We start from the raw sequence: 21,362 nt of genomic DNA, 5'->3' as shown, positions 1-21,362 counted from the left end.
ATTTGCATAGCCCTTTCCATATTATGGAAAGAAACCTGATGCCCTTACTCAGGAAAAAAATCCCATTAAAGGCAACAAGAGATTTGTCTGAATAAAGACTGAACGATTAGGCCCAATGCTACTTTTGGTTCCTTGCCTCCATGAGCACATCCCTCACTATTCGTAAATGCAAACTTTATTCATCTTGATTCTGGAAACATAAGAGCCCTGGGAGGACATAGAAAACTTTGCAGTGGAAATCATTTAAAGACATTACTCAAAACAGGACTGTTCAAATCTTGTACCTGGTTGTCATACTAAATGCTTGGAACAACTAATAGTTAGAGCCCAATCCTGCAGCTCCCACTGAAGTAATGGTACCAGTATCAGGCCCACACAGTACTTCTCATCCAAACCAGGAGGGAAAAAAAAATCCCGTGAGCCCTCTAAGATGATAAGCCATCCATGAAAATAATGGATGTGGTTCTGTGAAAAATCATGTCATTGCCTGACTCTTTCCCTTAGTGCCCAAGGGCAGCAATGGAAACAGTGAGGCACATTCTGTGTACAGTATGTCCAGATTGAACATTACCATTTCTCTGCTAAAAAGGAAAGAGGTTTTCTGCAAATTCAGTGTCTTCACTTAGCACCTGATGACTACAGAAAAGCATAATATACTAAAAACCTGTATAAGAGACTATCTTTATTAAGGTTTCAGAGTAGCAGCCATGTTAGTCTGTATCCGCAAAAAGAAAAGGAGGACTTGTGGCACCTTAGAGACTAACTCCTGTCTTGAGCAACTGTCCCAAAGTATTCCCCAATGAAATGGGCCAGACTCACACCTAAGATGGCAGGGTATTTGTACAGGGGGTTAGAGAAGGGATTATCCCTCAGGTAAGGCAAGCAGCTATCTCGCCCTGGGGCTTCAACCATGGAAGGGTACCATAGATGACCCAACAGTGGAAGCTGGTTTGGAGAGAAGATATATCAATGTATCTTCAAGCTGGCCTAGTGCTGCCATCATGTACTTAAGGATCTGTAGCCAATCAGTATATTAAAGGGGTTTTGATTGGGGGAAGGGGGCAGAATCGATGGACAGAAGATAAGACTGAGCTGTAGCTGTCAATATAGAGACCAACCTACTGGAAGGCCCCAGGTGGAGTTGGGGTTGCAGACAACTCTTGTCGTTTCACCGGCATTTCATTTACCACAGCAAGGAGTTTGAAACCTGTGTTATGCCAACAAGATTGAGTCTGGTTCATTGAGCACAAAATGTGCTTCAGCTTTATTAGAAGGTCACCTGCATTAAGCAACCAATTTGTCAGACTTGTGAGTGGATACTGAAGACAAGTTTCAGGGTATGGCAAACAAAAAAAAACACAACAGGTCTAGTACTCTATTAATGTTTTGCATAGGATATGTTTCTCCTCTCAAAGAAAAACAATTATTTTAGAGATAGTGTGATGCCTACCTTGCCCAACCCTGGGGTGTCTTTCACTTTGTTGACTGCCCTCAGCAAACATGGTGGTGCAGGGGGTGGGGAAGTCTGAAGGATACTGCTGAAGTTGGTAGAGAAGAGAGGAGATTCAGACACAGATGATGTAGATGGCCTATGTTTCTTCTTTTTGGATGACAGATTCAACTTTTGAGCAGCCCTGTGGGGAAAAAAAATTAAGTAAAATAAAAACTCTACTCAAAACAATAAGTTATAACTAATGTATTCACAGCTTCTCGTTTACAGAGAATCCCCAATTTCGACCTTATTGACTCCAAAAGTGATTCAGATCCAGACATGCCAAACCTGCAAAAAAAACCCCGCAGAAATTGGACTTGTTTTTGGCTTAACTGATTTTTGGCTTAACTGATTTGTGAGTTGCTTGTTAGAGGCTAGTTTTTTGGCTTATAGCTTGTTGCAGCTTGTTGCTTCTTTTTTTTTTTGATCGGCTCCCGGCAAGCAAGGGCAAGGCAGGGAAGAGAGTCGGGGTGCACAGTGGGCCCAGCACAGTCCCAGACTGCACGCCGGGGGGATCTAGTCACATAGAGTGTTGGGGTTCTTAGGGATTGTGTTGTTCTGGCCTTGTTTTGAAATGGGATTAGCTTGATTTTTGACTTATTGTGAAAGTCAGGGTGCTTATTTACCGCATGAAAGTTGGCAACTGTTCAGATCTCTTTTACACCAATTTTTCACTGGTATAATTCCACAGATTTCAGTGAAGTTATCCCTGATTCACAGCACCATGCAATAAGGTAGGATCAAAATCAGGCCCCTTTCTCTATACTATCCTCCAATTTAGTCTGCAGGAAATCTCCAGAATCTATAATTAAGCTAATGAGCGTACAGCAATTTACGTTATAAAATTAAGTCCAATCAGTGGAACATTCTGCTATTTCTGTTCACAAAGAATTGTTTGTCACCCATAAGCCTTTGGTTAAAGAATTAATAGTTGTGGAATGGTTGGATGTAAGCACCCACTATTATGTTAGTTATTATTAAATATTTAGGTGAATTAACTGACATGTAAGAAGCCTTCCACAAGCTATTTTAAAAATTCTACCACCTCATAAAAAATAACCAGTCTAACATCTGAACATGTGGTGACCAAAAGTTATGCTATTTGCAAGGAGGTGGAGAGAAGCACACAAGCTACAGTTGTACTAACAATTTAGTAAGTTTAATTTTGACTTTGTTTTCGCAACGTAACTTTGGACAAGAATGGTGCTTTTTTGTCCAGACTTTGACTCAAAAAGCTAGGCTTTCCTACATTAGCATGATAGATTCTTACTCTATTTCAATTAAAAAAATATTTGGTCACATTTTCTTATTTGAGCAGATTTCTAACTCTGAGAAAAGATTCAGCAATTAAACTTGATTGTTGTTGTTTTGCACACTCTCTCTCTCTCACACACACACTCCACATTGGTATCCCTACCTAGGCAACCAAATATAATGAGTATATTATAATATTGATGTTATTTTGCTCTGTGTCTCAGTTTCCCTAGTTGTAAAATGGGCACAATTATGGGGCAGACCCTTAGCTGGTGTACATTAGCACAGCTCCACATGATCTCTTCCAAAATACTCCAAGCTGAGATGCATGTATCATTCTGAACTCTAGGGGCCTGATTCTCAATTACACCAAGGTCCCTTGATGCTGCATGTTCTAGCAACAGAAAAGGGCCTTAAAGTAGGTATGAATATAATTTATGCCCACTTAACTCCCCTTTACCTTGCCAGAGTATAAATGAGAATCAGAAATCTAAATTCTGTCTGGCTTTTTTGTTGGCCAAAGTTTCATAATTGTCAGATTCATACATACCAGCCAAATCTAAACCTCAGAAACTGATCAAATCAATTTACTCCAAAGAATACATACAATAAAACATGTTTATATATACATTCATCTCAGCTTTGAATATTTGTGTCCTCGTCAAGCAATTATTATTATCCCCATTTTACAGATGGGGAAATTGAGACAGAGAGAGATCTTAAGGCCAGTGTTGCTGTCACTGATTTTGGTGCCTCATCCAAGATGGCAAAATCAGAAGCCACTTTTGAAAATTCTGGCCTAAGAGACAGCCAAGGACACTTAAGTCTGTGGCAGAGTTGCGGGAAGGGGTACCTAGGTCACCTGACTCCTGGTTCTGTGCCTTAACCACAAGAACCTTCTATTGTTCCAGCTCCTTGTCCATCCCATTCCTCTAGTATCTGACTTTGATTTATCACCTAACCTTCCCTTTTATGATGATCTTCTTCTTCCTCAGAGAGAAGACAGAAAAAACAACCCTAAAAAAGTTGCCAAAAGAATTGCATCACATTTTGTTCTTTTGATACATCATAGTCTTGGCTTGAATTTCAGATGTGTTCGTGAGAGGATTGGTAACACTGGTCATTCTGAATTGTAGTTTCTAATGGGTCCCGGCCTAAATATGTTTACACCTTTATTTCGAGCAAAATTTTGTACTGCAAATAACTGTAGGGCTGGATAGAAATCTCGCTACGCTGAAAAGTCCACTGCTGTGTGTATGTCTTTAGGCTCAGCAGTCTATTTGTAAAGACAGGCAATTGCTCTGTAAACCTCAGGCCAGATTACACCCTCAATTGCACCCATTCAACTGCATTAACTCATGCCTAGGGTAAAACTGTTCGTGAGCATATTTCCTCAGAAATGTGTTCTAAGTTGGTTCAGTCATTCTCTCTCTCTCATGCCACTTTATTCTTCCCCAACATTATGTTGTTCCCTTTTTCTATACTGATAGTATAATCTTCTTAAGCTCCTTCTTGAGCCAATGAAGTCCACAGTTGACATTTTTCTTTAAAGGGAAAAAACACTTGTAGGATAACCGGCCTTTCCAAACTTCAGAACTATATCCTGATTTGACAGTTATAACCTTTGGGATGGCATTCAAGAAAAACCCTGAATTCTTTTTTGACCTGCAAGTGGCAAAATGTATTTAAGAGCAAAGTGCTACATCTCCCTGCCTTATGACCCAGCCCCCTGCCCCCCCCAGGTTTTGACAGTTGATCAAGAAGGCAATAACTGGATACCTCCCAAGGCTTCTGAATAAAAAGATATTTTAAACATATTTGAACTGGCTTTAGGCTGCATGATGATGCTAGTTTGCATGATAGATTAGTTTATTTGAATGACTTTTGCATGATGGACCTAAAGTGGTCAATATGGCCAGCTATCAGTTGCTTTGGAAATAGACAGTCCCAAGGCAATGCTGACGTGGCTGCGTGGCCTAGTGAGGGTGGATAGAGTTGCGTCAGAATGGTTCCAACTCATTCTTTTCAGGAAATTAGAGTTCGTGGTGTTGCATCGTCAGCTCTGGGGACTCTCACACCTCGAATCCCCTGGAGATTCATTATATTTATTCATGTTGATGCCTGGTGGCTAGGACTCTAGACTGGGAGTCAGGAGACTTGGATTCTGTTCTAGCTCTGCCACTGTCCTGCAGTGTGACTTGGACAGGTTACTTCACCTTTCTGTGCCTCTGCATTCCCTCCCACCGATTATCTGTCTTGTCTGTTTAGAATGTAAGGGCTTTAGAGCTTCTCTTATTATGTGTTTGTTCAGTATCTATCTGATCTCACTTGGAGCCTCTAAGAACTACCGTAATAAAAATGGTAATAATAATGGTAGCATGGCCCTATAGATCACCAGTAAGCTGACAATATCCAGATCTATATTACCATCTCATCTGATCCTAGTGATTCCCACTTAAAACTGTTCCACTGTCTGACCAAGGGCCCACTCCTGTAATGGGATACAGTATTGTGTGAACCAATACCTGTGTGTGATATTAGGGACTTTGCGAAAGCTTGAAGCTCTGTGGTCAAGGATCTCACTGCAGGGCTAGAGTCCAAGATTGCAGAAAGGATGTCCGAAAGCTACTCAAAGTTCAATCCAAATATGATAGAAGGTCCATTGGTAGTAAAGGGGAAATGCTTTGAAGATCTAGCTTATCTGGTGGGTTTGCTCTGTACTGAAGAGGTCTACCTCTAGGCTAGTGTTTCTCAAATGTGGCCACCATGGCCGCATGCGGCCACCAGGGTCTTTTCTTGCGGCCACAGCCTCATGGGCTGTGATGGGGTGGAGGCTGTGGGCAAAATAGCAGTCCCTCCCCATCCCTGTTGTTCCTGGATGCACCACCTTGGTGTTGATTGCTGGGGCTGCCAGCAGGGGTTGGGCCCTGCCCCCTTCTGAAGACAGTTGGGGCACAATGCTGGAGAAGCAGGCAGTAGGTGAGTTCCCCACCTTCCCAGGCATGGCGGGGCTCTGGCTTTGGGCTTCAGCCCTGGGGTAGTGGGATGGCAGGCTCTGGGTGTGGGGCTTCAGGCTCCAGCCCCCTGCTGCCTCCCCTCCGCCCCATCAATCTCCCCTCATTGCCCCTGGCCCCCACTGCCTCCTCTGACACCCCATCCAGGGCCTACTTTGTCCCCAGGCTTGCCAGGGCTAAGTAAGGCTGCTGCGAAAAGTGATACTTGTATCTTTATTAATATCGCTTTTCACAACAGACTTACTAGCTAGCAATAAATAAATTATACTGATTTGGACATGTATATGTGCATATTTATTTGTTTTCCAAAAGTTAATTAAGTGTTTTAGGAAAAATTGTCAGAGCAGCCCCCAGCAACACTCTGAGGCTGCCAAACAAATTGTCCTGAGAACCCCTGCTCTAGGCAGACTGACAGGGTTCACTACTTTGAGGGTCAACTTTTACAACAAATTTAACTAAGAAAACCATGTTCCTGTGGGAGTCAGGAGTGACTTTTCATCTCCCAAAATACTCAGAAGCTGTGACATCTCCTCCTCCCTCATTATAACTGTGTATATGCAGGGGGATTTTCAAAAGGGATCAGTGGTCAGCTAGCCACTCCCACCAAAGTCAATTCTTAATTGAGATGGACTTTCAAAAAGCGAAAGACCCTCACTGGGGTTTATTAAAGAAACCAAGAAGAAATTGCTTAGAGGTAATTTCTTAAGAGTTAGAAGGGCAAAATGCATTGCTCAGAAACTTGTTAAGAGACGGAAATGAAAGGACAGAATTAAAAGCTCAGTTTTCACAAGGAAGGAAGTGAATAGTGGGGTAACCCAAAGGCCTGTACTATGAAACCCATTCTTCATGTTTATTAATAGTCAGAATGTAGGAGAACACGAGGTGGCAACATTTGCAAATGACAAAATTATTTAGGTGAATCAAGCCTAGAGATATTTATGGAAAACTTCAGAAGAACCTAACAAAGCTAGGTAATTGGGCAACAGTAAAAATTCAACATTGACAAGTACAAGTTAATGCACAGGGGAAGGATCAATTTGAACTACTTGTATACATTGATAGCTTCTAAATTAACTGCAGCTGCTCACCAAAAGGATCTTAGTATCATTGTGGACAACTCAATAAAAACATGCTTGCTGCATTGCAATAGTTGAAAAAGCAACCAACATGTATGCAGTGTCAGGGATAGAGAATAATACAGAAGAAGCCATTGTATACATATTGAGGGCACAGAATCATAGAAATGGAGGGCTGGAAGGGACTTCAAGAGGTCATCTAGTCCAGCCCCATTCACTGAGGCAGGATGAACAATATACTTAGACCATCTCTGACAGCTGCTTGTCTACCCTGTTCTAAAAAAACTTCCAGCAATGGGGATTCTAGTGTTAGCAATGTTCATTAAAAAAACAGGTCTAATTATTTTCCTTATTTTTATGTACAAATTCCATTTCAAAATAGCAATATTGTACTTCTAGGTGTGCGAGTAACTGCGCTCCAGGGGAAGGACAAAGTTCACATTTAGGCCCATGGAGATCAGTACACTTCTCTAGTAGTTAAACTGCTATGCTCTATTCACACAGAAATGCATTGCATTCTGCTTATTACAACTTTATTAGAAAATGGATAAAAGTCACAGTTAGAAAGCAGTGCCTTTCACAAACACCCTAAATATTTACTCAGTGAAGTTTTAAAAATTAATATCACAACAAATAAGGAAATTGCTAGTCCCATCTATTGCTGCCAATGTTTGTGCCTAAACAACATTTTCACAGGTAGCCACTAACAGTGGTTGTATCAGTTTCTGGGTGTCCCGCTTGAGACACCTATGGCAGTTCCATGGTGTCAAGTTGGGCACTCAAAATCAGTGGCCACCTTTTTGAAAATTTGGGCCACATTTTTTACTTCAGCAAAAGCAGAAACTGCAATTGCCACCTATTGGCAGAGGTGTAATCTGAAAATGAGTCTTGCTAATCGGTGTAATGCCAGATAAAGGTATACTAGAAGCCTGCAGTTTGTTTTGATTATTTCCAATTGAAGTGTTGACAAATATGATCTGCATGTTGTGTGCTATGTTTGGGATATATGCATTCATTTTAAAATGAGTCATCGCAGCATTGCAGGTCCAGAAAAAGAAGTGGCTTGAATGAAACTAATAAAGGTAACAGCCAACATAGTGTACAGTAAGATGACAGTCACGCAAACATTATGCTTCACATTATTTCCAAAGCTCTGCCTTAGGGTGGGATCATTCTTCTGGCACTGTTACTATTTGTTATTACTGTCACAACTCAGAAGCTTCAATCATTGCGGCAGCCACTGTGGGCGGCAGTCCTGGAGATACCTATGCATCAGCCAGCCTGCTGCCAGTTTCAATAGCTCTGCAGGCTAGTGGTTCCTTCCAGTGGCCAATTTTCAGCGGTTTACGAAAGGTAGGACAAAATACTGATTTTTGTGAAACCAGCGGGAACACAGGGATCAGTCATGAAAGCAGGACATTCCTGGTTTTCAGGAACACTAGATCAATCTACTTAGAACTTGCTTCTCTTCTGGATGGTCCTCAGGCACCACATTTTACTAAGGGATATTAAGTTAACACCATCCACTGGGAGTTCCTACTGTGTTTTTGTGTCTGCCCTTAGTCTTACAATCAAAATAGAAAGTGCCTCAGTGCATAGGCCAGGTCTTCCTTTATGTCTTCTAAAGCTCTGAGGACAGTGTGGGTAATTAACAGAAATCATTCACAGAATCATAGAACTGGAAGGGAAGGGACCTCAAGAGGTCTTCTAGTCCAGTTCTCTGCATTCATGGCAGGATTAAGTATTCTAGATCAGTGTTTCTCAAATGTGGCCACTGTGGCTGCATGTGGCCACCAGGGGCTTTTCTTGTGGCCACAGCCTCCTGGGCTATGATGGGGGTTGGGGGTAAGCAGTGGCCCCTCTTCCAGGGCCAGCAGTGGAGGTTGGGCCCCGCCCACCTCTGGAGACACAAATGCTGGAGATGCAGGCAGCTGGTGAATTCCCCACTTTCCCTGGGGCATGGTGGGGGCCGGGGGCAGCCTTTGGCCACAGGGCTTTGCGCTCCATCCACACGATAGCAGGTTCTGGTCCCAGGCTCACCACCCATGCCATCATCCTTGGGCCCCATGGCCTCCCTGCCTACTCCCCATCCAGGGCATAATTTGTCCCAGAGCTTGCTGGGGCTGAGTAAGTCTGCTGTGAAAAGTAATATTAACAAACATACAAATATCATTTTCACAGCAGCAGACGTACTATGTAGGAAGTTTTTTTTAAACAAAAGCAACCAAAAAAGCAGAAGAAACAACAAAAAGACAAGAACATGCAAAGCATCCTTTTTGTGTTTCTATTCTGTTTAGGTCCATAAAGAATAGTGACCACTGTACATTATTTTTACTACTGAGTCTGAAAAAACCCTACATAAATAAATTACAATGATTTGGACACATATATGTACATATTTATTTGTTTTTCCTAAAGTTAAGTAAGTATTTTAGGAAAAAATGTCAGTGCAGCCACCAGCAAGGGTTGGTGGCCGTACTCTGAGGCCACCAAAAAGTTTGTTGTGAGAACCCCTATTCTAGACCATCCCTGACAGGTGTTGTCAAACCTGCTCTTAAAAATCTCCAATGACAGAGATTCCACAACCTCCCAAACCAATTTATTGGCAATATAGAATAATATCTTGGCACAAGGGGCTAAATTGTCATTTTACAACCTGTCCTGAGTAAAGAGCCTAACACAGGTGCATCGCTCCAACAGCAGATCAGAGCATGAACCGTAAACTCACAGAATCTTGTTCTGGGGGAAGAAGTAACTTACTTCACCTCTTTCCATTTTAGTAACTTAATTGCTCCGTGAGCTTGGCTGGTGAATGGATGAGGGGAAGAGGAGCAGAGTCAGGGCTTCTTCCACTCTAGACCCCTTTCCGACCCCTTCCAGGCAGCAGGAATACTGGGTGATTAGGGTCTGCTCTCATCATTCCACCTGGAATTACAATCTGAGCACAGTCAAACAGAGAATTAGGGGGGTTTTACACTGCCTTAATTCCCAGTGCAGCCAAAACTAGTGACAATCTAGCCCAGTGAGATGAATCCAGAATGGAATAAGAATCATCAGTTTAAAGTTTCCTGAATTTGTAGGTTCCTGTCAGACCCTTAGCATTTGTGTTTAATTGTTGTGCAGTATCTTTAAAATCTGGACACAATTTGAGCTTTCTGCTTGCGCTGTAAAAGATGCCATAAACATTTCTCTAATGCCCAGTAAACACTTGGTCCTTACTGTTGCCTTTATATTTATGTATGCAGTCAATTTCATAGCAACAATAAAGCTATCCAGGCTGTACATTTCAGAGCAATCTTTTACTTCTTGGGTGGTTAAATGCACACACAGACCCCGTACAGTACCTTAATGACTGGACTCCAATACAGCTGGGCTATAATCACCCAGAAATTCACTGTTGTGACTTAATTGTAACAGACAGTAAAATAGGTCCAAATCCTTCAATCTTTGATCAGGGCCTGAGCCCAGAAATTCAGAGCCCTTTTTCACACAGGAAGAACTTACTGAAATCAATAGGCTTGATTCCGATTTCACATCAGAATTTCCACCGCGTAAATCCACCAGCTACAATGAAGTAACTCTTGAGTTACACTAGAATAAGTGAGATCAGAATCTGGCCAAATGAGACCACTGTGCTAGGACTAAGACACCCTGGGGCTGTCTCCCACAGAAGTTCAAAGGGTGAGAACCCATTGAAAATTTGGGGAATTTCCCATATAGCAAACTGTAGGGACGGGCACTCCAGATGGAAACTAACAAGCTCCTTCCTGGCTACATCAGTCTTGATACAAAGCTGGTCTCAGTGGATGTCTCAGTCTCTTCTGAGCAGGTTTGCACATCCCCCACCAGTTGAGCCAAGACAGCCCCAGGGGGCTGCCCCTGGCTGCCCTGCTGGCTCAGTGGGCCAAGGCCGGGCAGCTGCCACGCTGCGAATGGGAGCATCTGCAACAGGGGCCTGGAGCAGCTTGTGAGACTACAGGAACTAGGCTGCTGTCCACGTTATCTACCCCATGTGCCTGAGGTTGCTCCTGGGCTCAGGACAAGCCACTACCAAGACCTTGGCTGGATGAACAAAAAGGGGTTTATTTGGCTGCCGCTCCCTTTAGGTGGGGCACAACCTGACGCAGTCTTACCCCTCAGCACAAGTAAGGCACTGTTAGGAAACAATAGTCCCTCATTAGACCTGTCTTTCTCTAGGGAGGCTCTGGCAAGCAGCAGTCTCTCAAGCAGTTCCTGGCTCCAGCCAGGCCTCTCTCTCAGAGCATGAGCTGGAGGTCTGTTCTTTCCTGGTCCACGTCTGACACCTATTGCAAGTGTAGCAGGGCAGGGCTGACTGAGCCCACAACAGCTCATTGAGCCCACAACAGCTCGTTAACCCTTTTCTGGCCAGTGTGGTGTTTGTACACCCCCATCACTGTGTCCACCTTAAATGAGCCTAACTTTAAGAAAGTGATGACCACTTACCATCTAAAAATCACAGGCTCCTTATAAATGTCTCAAGCAGGACAACCAAATACTGAGGTACCCAAAATCATTAGTTACTTTTAATATTTAGTCTGGTCATCTTTATCCTTCCTGTATGTGCAGAGTGACATTGTATTTGTTTGCAACTGACTACTGTCCCTGCCCCTATCCCTTTAATCTCTTTAAATGCCTTTATTTCGCTTTACAGACAGAATAGTCTCAATGATCACAGTGCTCCTGACTCTTGTAAAGTTTCAAGGTCTTGAGAGTCAGACAGGTGTCATACTATGCTTGATGCAGGAATCAAGCTAAACCATTATGTTTGGATACCATAAAATTAGATGGTTACCATTAGCTTAATATGGGAAGGAAAACAGCTCCATATTTTTCTAAGAAACTTAAATCAAATCAAATGTAACCACTGAGCAATTACTGGCTTGGTTTCTTAGCAATGTACCTTCATGTCACTGGGGAAAAAATATCTCAGCAAAGGGCCTGATGACCCTTCAGGAGCGAAGTTGAGAGTGCTCAGCACTGTGCAGGTCAGGGTGTAAAATTAATTATGTCATGCCGAAGATTTGGATGTGAGAAGTGAATGTCAAGAGAAAATCCTCTTTGCTTCTATCTAGCATTAGACTATTGCCGGACCCTTCCAGAGTTAGTACTGCCTTTAAAGTAACAGAAAAGCAGTGTGCACTGTTTTACATTTATGCTGTTTCAGTATAAAACAATAAAGCTGTGCAAAATTTCCAGGCCTGATTATTTAGCTAGAAAGCATTAAGGGCTAGGGGTGACTAGGAGATTGCACTGATGATGTGTAGTCTTTTGTAGCATCACCACATAGATTTTTCCAAATGTTGACATGCAGGGATTTGGCAAACCTCAGATCAATGGAATAATAAGATTGATAAGAGAGGAATGACCATGCTCCTGGTTAGTTAGCCCATTGCTGACCTTACTAAAGAGTCAGTAGTTTACAATTATGGCAGGAAATTCAAGGAATTTACTACTTCAAGCCTTCCAATGTGAGGCCCATAAATTACTGCCCATTTAAAAATAGTCCTTAGAGTCTTAAACAATTATTTAAATGGAGTTTTCATGAAGTTTATAGGATTTGGGTTCTTTCACTACCTCAGATGCTAACATCTGACCACATAGTGCAGCAAGCTAGTTTTGCTTCATCTTGCCCCAGTCATTGCAACACACTCATAACATCAACAGAGAACTACAAGTCGTATTATTGCTGTTTAACATTCTGGCTAGCAGGAGAACTACAGGAGACACTAAACTGTGTATTTTTCATTTTCTTGTCATATTTTGAAAGCCAGCAAATAAAAACCAACAGTTGGATATTTCACTGAGGCATATACAGTGAAATGCAATTCCGTAAGGATCAGAGCTGACAGGCAACCTTGTATTTTAAGCTACAACGTTAAACGATCTCCAAGATTTCCTGTACATCTTTGTCTGATCTTTATTTAAACACTGACAACTATGAGGTGACATTTGTTCTCAGTACTCCAATTCCTTCTAGTCCTACAGCATATGTCCAAAGATGATGAACTTGGTTGGCTGCTTCTACTGACCACAATGGAAATACACTGAAAAGGCATGTGTGGCACTGGGGAGTCCAAGACAAAAGGCACCTAAGGGCTCAAAAGCATACTGCAGTTTTTGAAATGTTTCATTTTTACTGCTGGTTCATATTACAAATAAATTCTAGTTTGTTAAAGAACAAACCAATTGCAGTTCCATTTTTTTTCACAGAACAATGTAGTTTTTAAATTGCTCACAAATTTTATTATTATTTATGATGACAGCGCTGACTAAATTGGGGTTCCATTGTGGCAGATACTGTACAAACACACAAAACAATCCCTGCCCCCCAGGAATTGAGGCACAGAGAGATTAAGTGACTTGTACAAGGTCACACAGGAAGCCACATAGCCCGGTAAGCCTAACTTTAGTACCAGGCAAATTGGTTGAAACTATAGTTAAGAACAGAATTATCAGACATATATAGATATAATTTGTTGGGGAAGAGTCAACACAGCTTTTGTAAAGAGAAATCATGCCTCACCAATCTATTAGAATTCTTTGAGGGCATCAACAAAGCACGTGAACAAAGGTGATCCAGGGGATATAGTGAACTTGGTCTTTTCTGAAAGCCTTTGACATGTCCCACACCAAAGGCTCTTAAGCAAAGTGTGCAGTCATGGGATAAGAGGGAAGATCCTCTCATGGATCCATAACTGGTTAAAAGATAGGTTTCAGAGTAGCAGCTGTGTTAGTCTGTATCCGCAAAAAGAAAAGGAGTACTTGTGGCACTTTAGAGACTAACAAATTTATTAGAGCATAAGCTTTCGTGAACTACATCCGATGAAGTGAGCTGTAGCTCACGAAAGCGTATGCTCTAATAAATTTTTAAGTCTCTAAGGTGCCACGAGTACTCCTTTTCTTTTTTTGGTTAAAAGATAGGAAACAAAGGTAGGAATAAATGGTCAGTTTTCACAATTAAGAGAAGTAATAGCACGGTCTGTCCTAAGACCTGTGCTGTTCAACATATTCATAAATGATCTAGAAAAGAGGGTAAACAGTGAGATGGCAAAATTTGCAGACAATAAAAAATTACTCAAGATAGTTAAGTCCAAAATGGAGTGCAAAGAGTTACAAAGAGTTCTCACAAAACTGGGTGGCTGGGCAACAAAATGGCAGATGAAATTCAAGGGCTAAGTGCAAAAAAATAATCCCAGCTATACATACCATATGATATGGTCTAATTTAGCTGTTATCACGCAAGAAAGAGACCTTAGAGTCATCATGGATAGTTCCCTGAAAACATCTGCTCAATGTGCAGAGGCCGCCAAAAACGCTAACAATGTTAGGAACCATTAGAAAAGGGAAAAAAATATAATGCCACTATATAAATCCATGGTACACCTGCTCCCTGAATATTGCCTGCAGTTCTGGTTGCCCCATCTCAAAAACATATATATGAGAATTGGAAAAGGTACAGAGAAGGACAACAAAAATTATTAGGGGTATGGAACAGCTTCCATATGAGGAGAGATTAAAAAAATTCTGGGACTGTTCAGCTTAGAAAAGAGATGACTAAGGGGAGATATGACAGAGGTCTACAGAATCATGACTGTTGTGAAGAAAGTGAATGGGAAATTGTTATATACCCCTTCACAAAACACAACACTCAGAGATCACTCAATGAAATTAATAGGCAGCAGGTGTAAAGCTAATGTAAGGAAGTACTTCTTCACACAATGCGCAGCAGTCAACCTGTGGAATTCATTGTCAGGGAATGTTGTGAAGGCCAAAATATAACAGGGTTCAAAAAAGAATGAGTAAGTTCATGGAGGATAGGTCCATCAATGGCTATTCGACAAGATGGTCAGGGATGCAACCCTACGGTCTGGGTGTCCCTAAACCTTTGACTGCCAGAAGCTGTGTCTTGGCAACAGGAAATGGAACAGGAAACTTGATAAACTGCCCTGTTCTGTTCATTCCCTCTGAAGCATCTGGCATTGACCACTGTCAGAAGACAGGACACTGGACCATTGGTCTGACCCAGTATGGCCATTCTTAAGTCTATGGCAGAAACAGGAGTACAATCCAGATCTCCTGAGCCCCAATCCAGTGCTTTAGCCACAACACCGTCCTTCCTCTCTCATGATGACTTGGGAAGCAATTTGACAAGCTGTTGAACACCCTTACCACCCACTGATTTCAGCTGGAATTACAAGCTCTCGGCATTCTGCAGTATCAGGCCCCAGGTCCTTGAGCAGTTGCCCTTAATATTTCACATTCTTTAATTATGCTTCAAACTAAATTATTTAGAGAAAGATGAGGCTGGAAAGCATTAGCATTGTTAGCGTGTAGTGTTGTCATTAAACAAACCTTTTGTTCTTACTTTTCTATTTTCAGTCAAGTGAAATGAAAAACGACATGAAATTAAACACATCACGCGAAGTAGTAATTCATTGCCTTAAAGCAGTAAACTGTATAGAGGTGCAATTAGATACCAAGAGGCAGAATTTGCAAAGGATGCAAAGCCTTTAATCTGCAGCTTTTCGCTCATTACTTATGGGTCTTTCACTGAAAATCCAATTAATTTTCAATTCTGGGGACATTTCTCATGGATTCGGGCCTGCTTATTAATTAAGCAGAAATTTGACATTTACTTTTGTTTTCCAAGAAAAGCAATTTAAAAAAATATCCATTTCTTTCTTTAACTTTCTTTTAAAAAATGATATTTACAATAGGGGTCATAAACTACAGACCACACTGGCTCCTCTAAGTAAGGCCCTTTCCTGTTTCAAGAAAGAAAGAGGCAAACCCCACAATATAAAACACTAAGCTGGCTTTGCTCTTTCATTTTGCGGAGATTCCAGAGTAGTGATTGCCTGGTGATCTTTCTCCCCAATGACACGCACATGCAGGCCATCAGCACACTCAACCAACTGGTCCCATCCACCAATTAGTAGATGACATCCTTGTTTATATCTCTTATCCATCAGGAGAAAACGGTGCTAACACCCCACTGACCCACGTGCCAACGCCTAAAAGAAATAAGTTCCTGATTCCTGAATGCAGAACAGTTGGCTCTTGTTCAACCCTGCTGGAACAAAGATGATCCTTGAAGGAAGAGAAAAACATTTTGAGTAATTAGCAGAATCCTTGACTGCACCCATTGTTCTCTCAGCACATCAAGGTGAGTGCAGTCTCAGAAGTCCTTCTGGACTCCTCATAGTTCCTACACAACCAAACAGCAGCCAGAAATCCCTTTTTCCTATTTAAGGTTAGTCAGAGACCTCTTCTTTCTTTTTAGATGCAGATTTAGCATCAGTAATCTATGGCTTTGTCATCTCCAGGCTGGGCTACTACAATACGTTCTAACTAGAGCTAACTGAGAGTGCTCTTTGTGGAAAGCTCACGAAAGCTTATGCTCAAATAAATTGGTTAGTCTCTAAGGTGCCACAAGTACTCCTTTTCTTTTTGCTAGTACAGCATGTCACAGCTCATTTCCAAATCAGCAAAAGCATGGCATCCCTATCTTCTGAGCTCTACACTGACTCCTCATACAATCTGGTACCTGCTTAAAAATCCTGGTCTCATCTGTGAAGCACTAAATAGGTTAAGAGCCCGTTAGGCCGGGGACCAACTGACCCTCAACTCCCTTCCAAGAATGCTATATTCAATATCAGTGATGCAAATGACAGCAGCTTGGGCAAAGCTGTCAGGGGCTGAGGGCAGGGTTCTCTTGCTTGAAGGGCCTCAGTTGTGGAGCTCCCTAACATCAGGGGTCAGGCTCACATTGTTGTTTTGCCACAGTCAGAGCATAATCACCTGTTTGTGCAGGTCTACTCCTAATAAGGAAGGCTGCTAAGTAGCTTGAAGACATCGCCTCCATAATCGATATCCCACATCCAAAAAAGAAACACATCCAGTTAGGGGCTTGCGGACAATGCTTTTAGTTGAACTGAAATCACGTTTCTACCAGTTCTTGTATTGGATGCCTAGCTATAGACATCCATAGACAGATGAAATATGTCAGCATGGCTAACGTGAGGCTTGTGACCCCATGTAGTTGTCCAATGCAGATGTGTTCTCCTGTTTGATATAGGGATTAAGCTTTCCGGGCACTTGAATTAAGATGCAGGATTGCATGTCAGGTTCTGTTGCCTCTCTTCTCTATTTTAGAGATGAGGGCAGCTACAATCTGCTCCTGTTCTGCTTTTCCATATAAAGGGAGCACAACATGTATTCCCCAAAACAAATTACTTTTATATCAGAAGAAAGAGAGACAGAGAATCAGAAAGAGAGAGAGAGAAACACACTCTATCTGGGACTAATTCACCACTGTAGTACTCTCATTTTATGCTAGTTAAACTCCACTAATTTCCATGGCATTATAATGGCAGAAAACTGAAGTAATACACTGATAAATCTGACCCTCTGTATGCAAGAGAACAGAGTGACTCTCCCTGTCATTCTGCCCCTGCAACGAAAGCAAACCGGCAGCTGCTTCACAACAGAGACACTCTACATTTAAAGGTGCAGAGCACAGAAAAGAGTATGGCAACACGTCTTATAATTTCACAGCTAGAAACACCCCAGCTATGTTTTTGCAAACAGGAGGTGAGTTTTGAGCTCCTAGCAAGTTATCAATCAGCACAAAACTGGGTAAAGTTTAGGTACCCCATTACGGTCCCTGACCAAAGGGCTGCATTACTGTTAAATAGTGCTATCAAGTGTCATCTAGCAAAAATAGTTAAAAAGCCAATTCTGATTGGGGCCTCTGCGTGTTGCTGCAATACAAATTCAAAATAATTGTAGCAAAAACAGTTATGTCATAAAATAGTGACTAATGCAACATGGAATGCCTGATCCACAGGAAATACGCTAGAATGTTAGCAAATTCCTTATTCCAGTTTCTTATGCCTAGTGTAGTACCTGGCTACATGACACTGGGTGGTCTCCAATGGAAAGTCATTTTTTTAATCATCGTGCTTACATACTCTAAAGGGGGTTGTAAGTCTTATTTCATCCAACCTGTTCTAGAGTTGAGTGAGGAGGTTGTTTATTGAACAAGAACTTCCTCGGCATGGCATGGCATTGCAGGACGGATAATGTTATAACCTAGAATATTATGATTCAAGTATTTCCTGATCCTTTATACGGTTATCTTTAAAAGTCAATCTGATTTTGTAAAGTTTATGCTACTGTTGACCTTTAGCAAAGACACAGTCCCTGTCTTGCCATTTACAGAAAATGGAGAGTTGCAATCTTCTTCGAAAGGGAGCCTACACTTTAAGCTTTTCTCTGGGTCTTTGGACTGCCTCATTGTTGCACACACAGGACTTCTAATTGATCCTCCTTTGCCATGAATTCCTATCAGTACTGAAGCAGGAATCAGGGCTCAGCATTCTGAGATACTCATCAAGTTTTTGGGAAGTGTTAGGGAGTACACAGTATTAATGACTTATTAAGCCCTGCCCTGGGCAGCGGACACTGAATAACTGCGCAGCTCCGGGGGAAGTCTGGGGGACAGAAGTGATGTGCAACTGGGGACACATGAAGGGAGCAGTCCCTGCACAAAAACCACCCCCTCTGCCATCTCTCCAACCCTTCGTCTGCAAGAGGGGTCCTTGTTTTTTTTTACTTTGAAAATCTGGTCACTTAAGGTATAGGTGACAAGTTGATGATTTAAAATCACCTCAGTCTTACATTCTACTATTCCTGGCCAGTAAATAAACCTTGGAATTTAGTTTCCCATATTACTAGACTCTGTGACCTGTCTAAACACACTCACCATTTTATTTAGTTTAAACAAAATGGAAAAGAACTGAAACCCTATTGAGAGGATGCGAGGTAGTTAAGGAGTGTGATCTGGCACATAGTGAGTTGCCTACTGAAATTAAATAACTCTCCAATTTATCTACAGCAAAACACTCTCCTGTTGAACATTAGATCAGAATGAAAGCTTCAGTCCATCTGTAAGGTATTGATCAATTTGTGACTTATCTTAGCTCGCTGGCCTTATCAGTTTAGGCCTTCTGGGCTCTGTGCAGAACTATATCAAACTCCTCAGGAGACTACTACAGCCTCTTTCTCTCTTCATCCTCTCACCTTGACTCCTGCATTGTACTGCTCAGCAGTATCACAGATTCCAGTCAGTTCCTTTCTAAACTACTGCTTGTAGATATCAGCATATCTAGACCCTTTCCTTGTCGACTACTAAAAAGTATTTTGTCCCCTCTCAGAACACTGCTCTTGGCAGCTAATCATTTTAGTTTAATAGGATGCACATTAAGCTTCATAGGGGATTTAACAGGCAGCCTTTGGGAACTTTCATAGGCAGCCTTCAAAGGACTACATACATAGCCACCCATGCTTCAGGAATTGCATTTATTTTTGGTCAATCTATCTTTCACTTTGCCCCCTTACACCACCACCACAGGCTGTGGACATACTTTATAAGACCTGTGAAGAAGCCTCATTCAAACATTCACTTCATATCAAATCAGCAGGCTGAGAGTTTCAGGAAGAGAATAGTTTAATTTGAAGTAGTTCATATTGCATCCCATGTTTCCCCAAGTTCTCTCTCATTGGACTTCTAGGTGTGAGCTTTTCCCTTCTTTCCAGTTCTTCTTAATATGAAAATATGCCTTAATATTCTTTAACCTGTGTATGGCACTTAAGATAATACAATGATAAGTGTAATAGAAATGCCATAAACTGATAGACAGCCTTGTATTATGCAGTACAACCATGTATTTCTTTGGCCTTGTCTACACACAAAAGTTGTACAGATGCTCCCCGGGTTACGCAAGACCTGACTTATGCAAATCTGCATTTACGGAAAAAGTTCCGTAAGCTAGAAATAGGAGGGTTTTTTCGTTCTTGTTTTTTTGGCGTAATGGTCTGGTATACGTTTCCGATTTACGCAAAATTTGAGTTACGCAAGGCGTTCCGGAAAGGAACGATTGCATAAGTCGGGGAGCGTCTGTACTGCTTTACTATACAGGTCTGGTCAAAGTGGTACACTCCTCCCCCTACCGGGGAGGCTGTTAAACCGGTACAAAGGTGTTTATACTGGGACAGCTTCTTCCCAGTGGGAAACAGAATAGGCTACACAGGTATAAAGTCCAGTTATACCAGTACAAACAAAATAGTATAACTGCCTCCTGGTATAACTATTCAGGTTGTAGTTATGTTATACCAGCAAGGTGTGATAATGTAATCCTTACTCTCTCTCTATTAGTTCTTACTCACTGTACTAAATACGACCACTTGTATGAGTAACCTTTGTTGAGCCCTTAGGCTAAAGCAGACTAGCATGGTCTTACATAATTGTTTTGTGTTCCAGATACCCACCTCCCAAAATAAAGTTGTTTAAAAAAGCCAGAGTCCATGTTGTGCAGGAGTAGCCAGCATTTTATACCAGATGGAGCGATACATCAGCTCAGCCTCTCTGTATGGTTATATTTCACACCATTGACACTGCGTGGAGACACTCTCTGATCGCGTTAAATGCAAATCAATACCGTGAGGTGCAGTTTCAGTCAATCTCACAAGATAGGATCTCACTCACCAGCTGACCAAGGCTGACCTCAGCTTTATTCATGTCTGAGCTTGCACAAGGAACTCACAGTGTGAGCCCACTCCTGCAAGGTACTGAGCACCTCAGAGTGCCTTCAGCTCCTAATGGAAGACAATGGAACTTAAAAATGCTGAGCATCTTGGAGGATGTGGCCCTGCCTGCGCGCCTTGCCTCTCTGTGAACCTGATCCTGCACAGTGCTGACAGCTCAACTGCTACTGAAGTAAGTGGAAGCCAAGAGTGCCCCCCTCCCCAAGACGCTCAAGACCTCACAGGATCAGGCCATAAAAGCCTGTGTTTCAGACTCAGTGATTGCATGTGCTATAAATAGGATCTTTATAACGATCTAACATGAGTTCAGAGTCTTATAATGAGAGGAGCGCTAGACGTAGCATGGGCAGCTCTCCCATGCCCCTGTACCTGATGCAGTGAGGAAAGGCAGAATTAGAAGAGCAAAGCTTGTTTTCATGTTACTTTTCCACCAACCCTGAGATCACAGCACAGGCTGCAAGCCAGGCATACTATATCAATTGATGTTAATGCAGAGATAATTTGAAGCGTGCAGGGGAAAAAAAACCCACAACCTATTTTAAGTAGTCATACATAGGCAGCAAGCAAACTTATTCTGAATGCTTTGATATGTTGTCCCATTGCCACGAGAACAGGGAGTTTAAATAGGTATGTGTGGCCATTTGGCGATCACTGTTTTTAATTAGTCTGTAATAAATTTTAGTTATATAAAGTCTTTCCAGGTTGAATTAGCAGGAAAAAAGAGCCAAGGAGATTAAAACTGCAGCATGTCTAAATCATTCCAAAGCTAAGGACAAAAATCTGCCCTTATTTACAGAAGCCACACTGGCAATGGGGAAGGTGCTAGGTACTTATTAAATACAAGAGCCATCGTCACCCTGGACTAGGGTGACCAGATAGCAAGTGTGAAAAATCAGG

General features: G+C 41.9%; 1 protein-coding gene across 2 annotated transcripts in view; it reads right to left on the bottom strand.

Moving 5' to 3' along the window:
• The window catches only part of KIF26B (kinesin family member 26B), a 426,862-nt gene that overhangs the window by 153,035 nt on the left and 252,465 nt on the right, over nucleotides 1-21,362 (bottom strand). For both annotated transcript variants that reach the window (XR_012158167.2, XM_073338289.2), the window contains exon 5: nucleotides 1,451-1,634. Coding sequence is in view for 1 of the 2 variants with exons in the window: in XM_073338289.2 (XP_073194390.1) it covers nucleotides 1,451-1,634 (184 nt within the window). In the remaining variant the exon portion in view is untranslated. The remainder of the gene's footprint in view (nucleotides 1-1,450; nucleotides 1,635-21,362) is intronic.

The sequence above is a fragment of the Lepidochelys kempii genome, chromosome 3 (genome assembly GCF_965140285.1).
Source record: "Lepidochelys kempii isolate rLepKem1 chromosome 3, rLepKem1.hap1, whole genome shotgun sequence".
NCBI lineage: Eukaryota > Metazoa > Chordata > Testudines > Cheloniidae > Lepidochelys > Lepidochelys kempii.
Note: the sequence above shows the minus strand (reverse complement) of the source record. Positions and strands in the feature narration are given on the sequence as shown.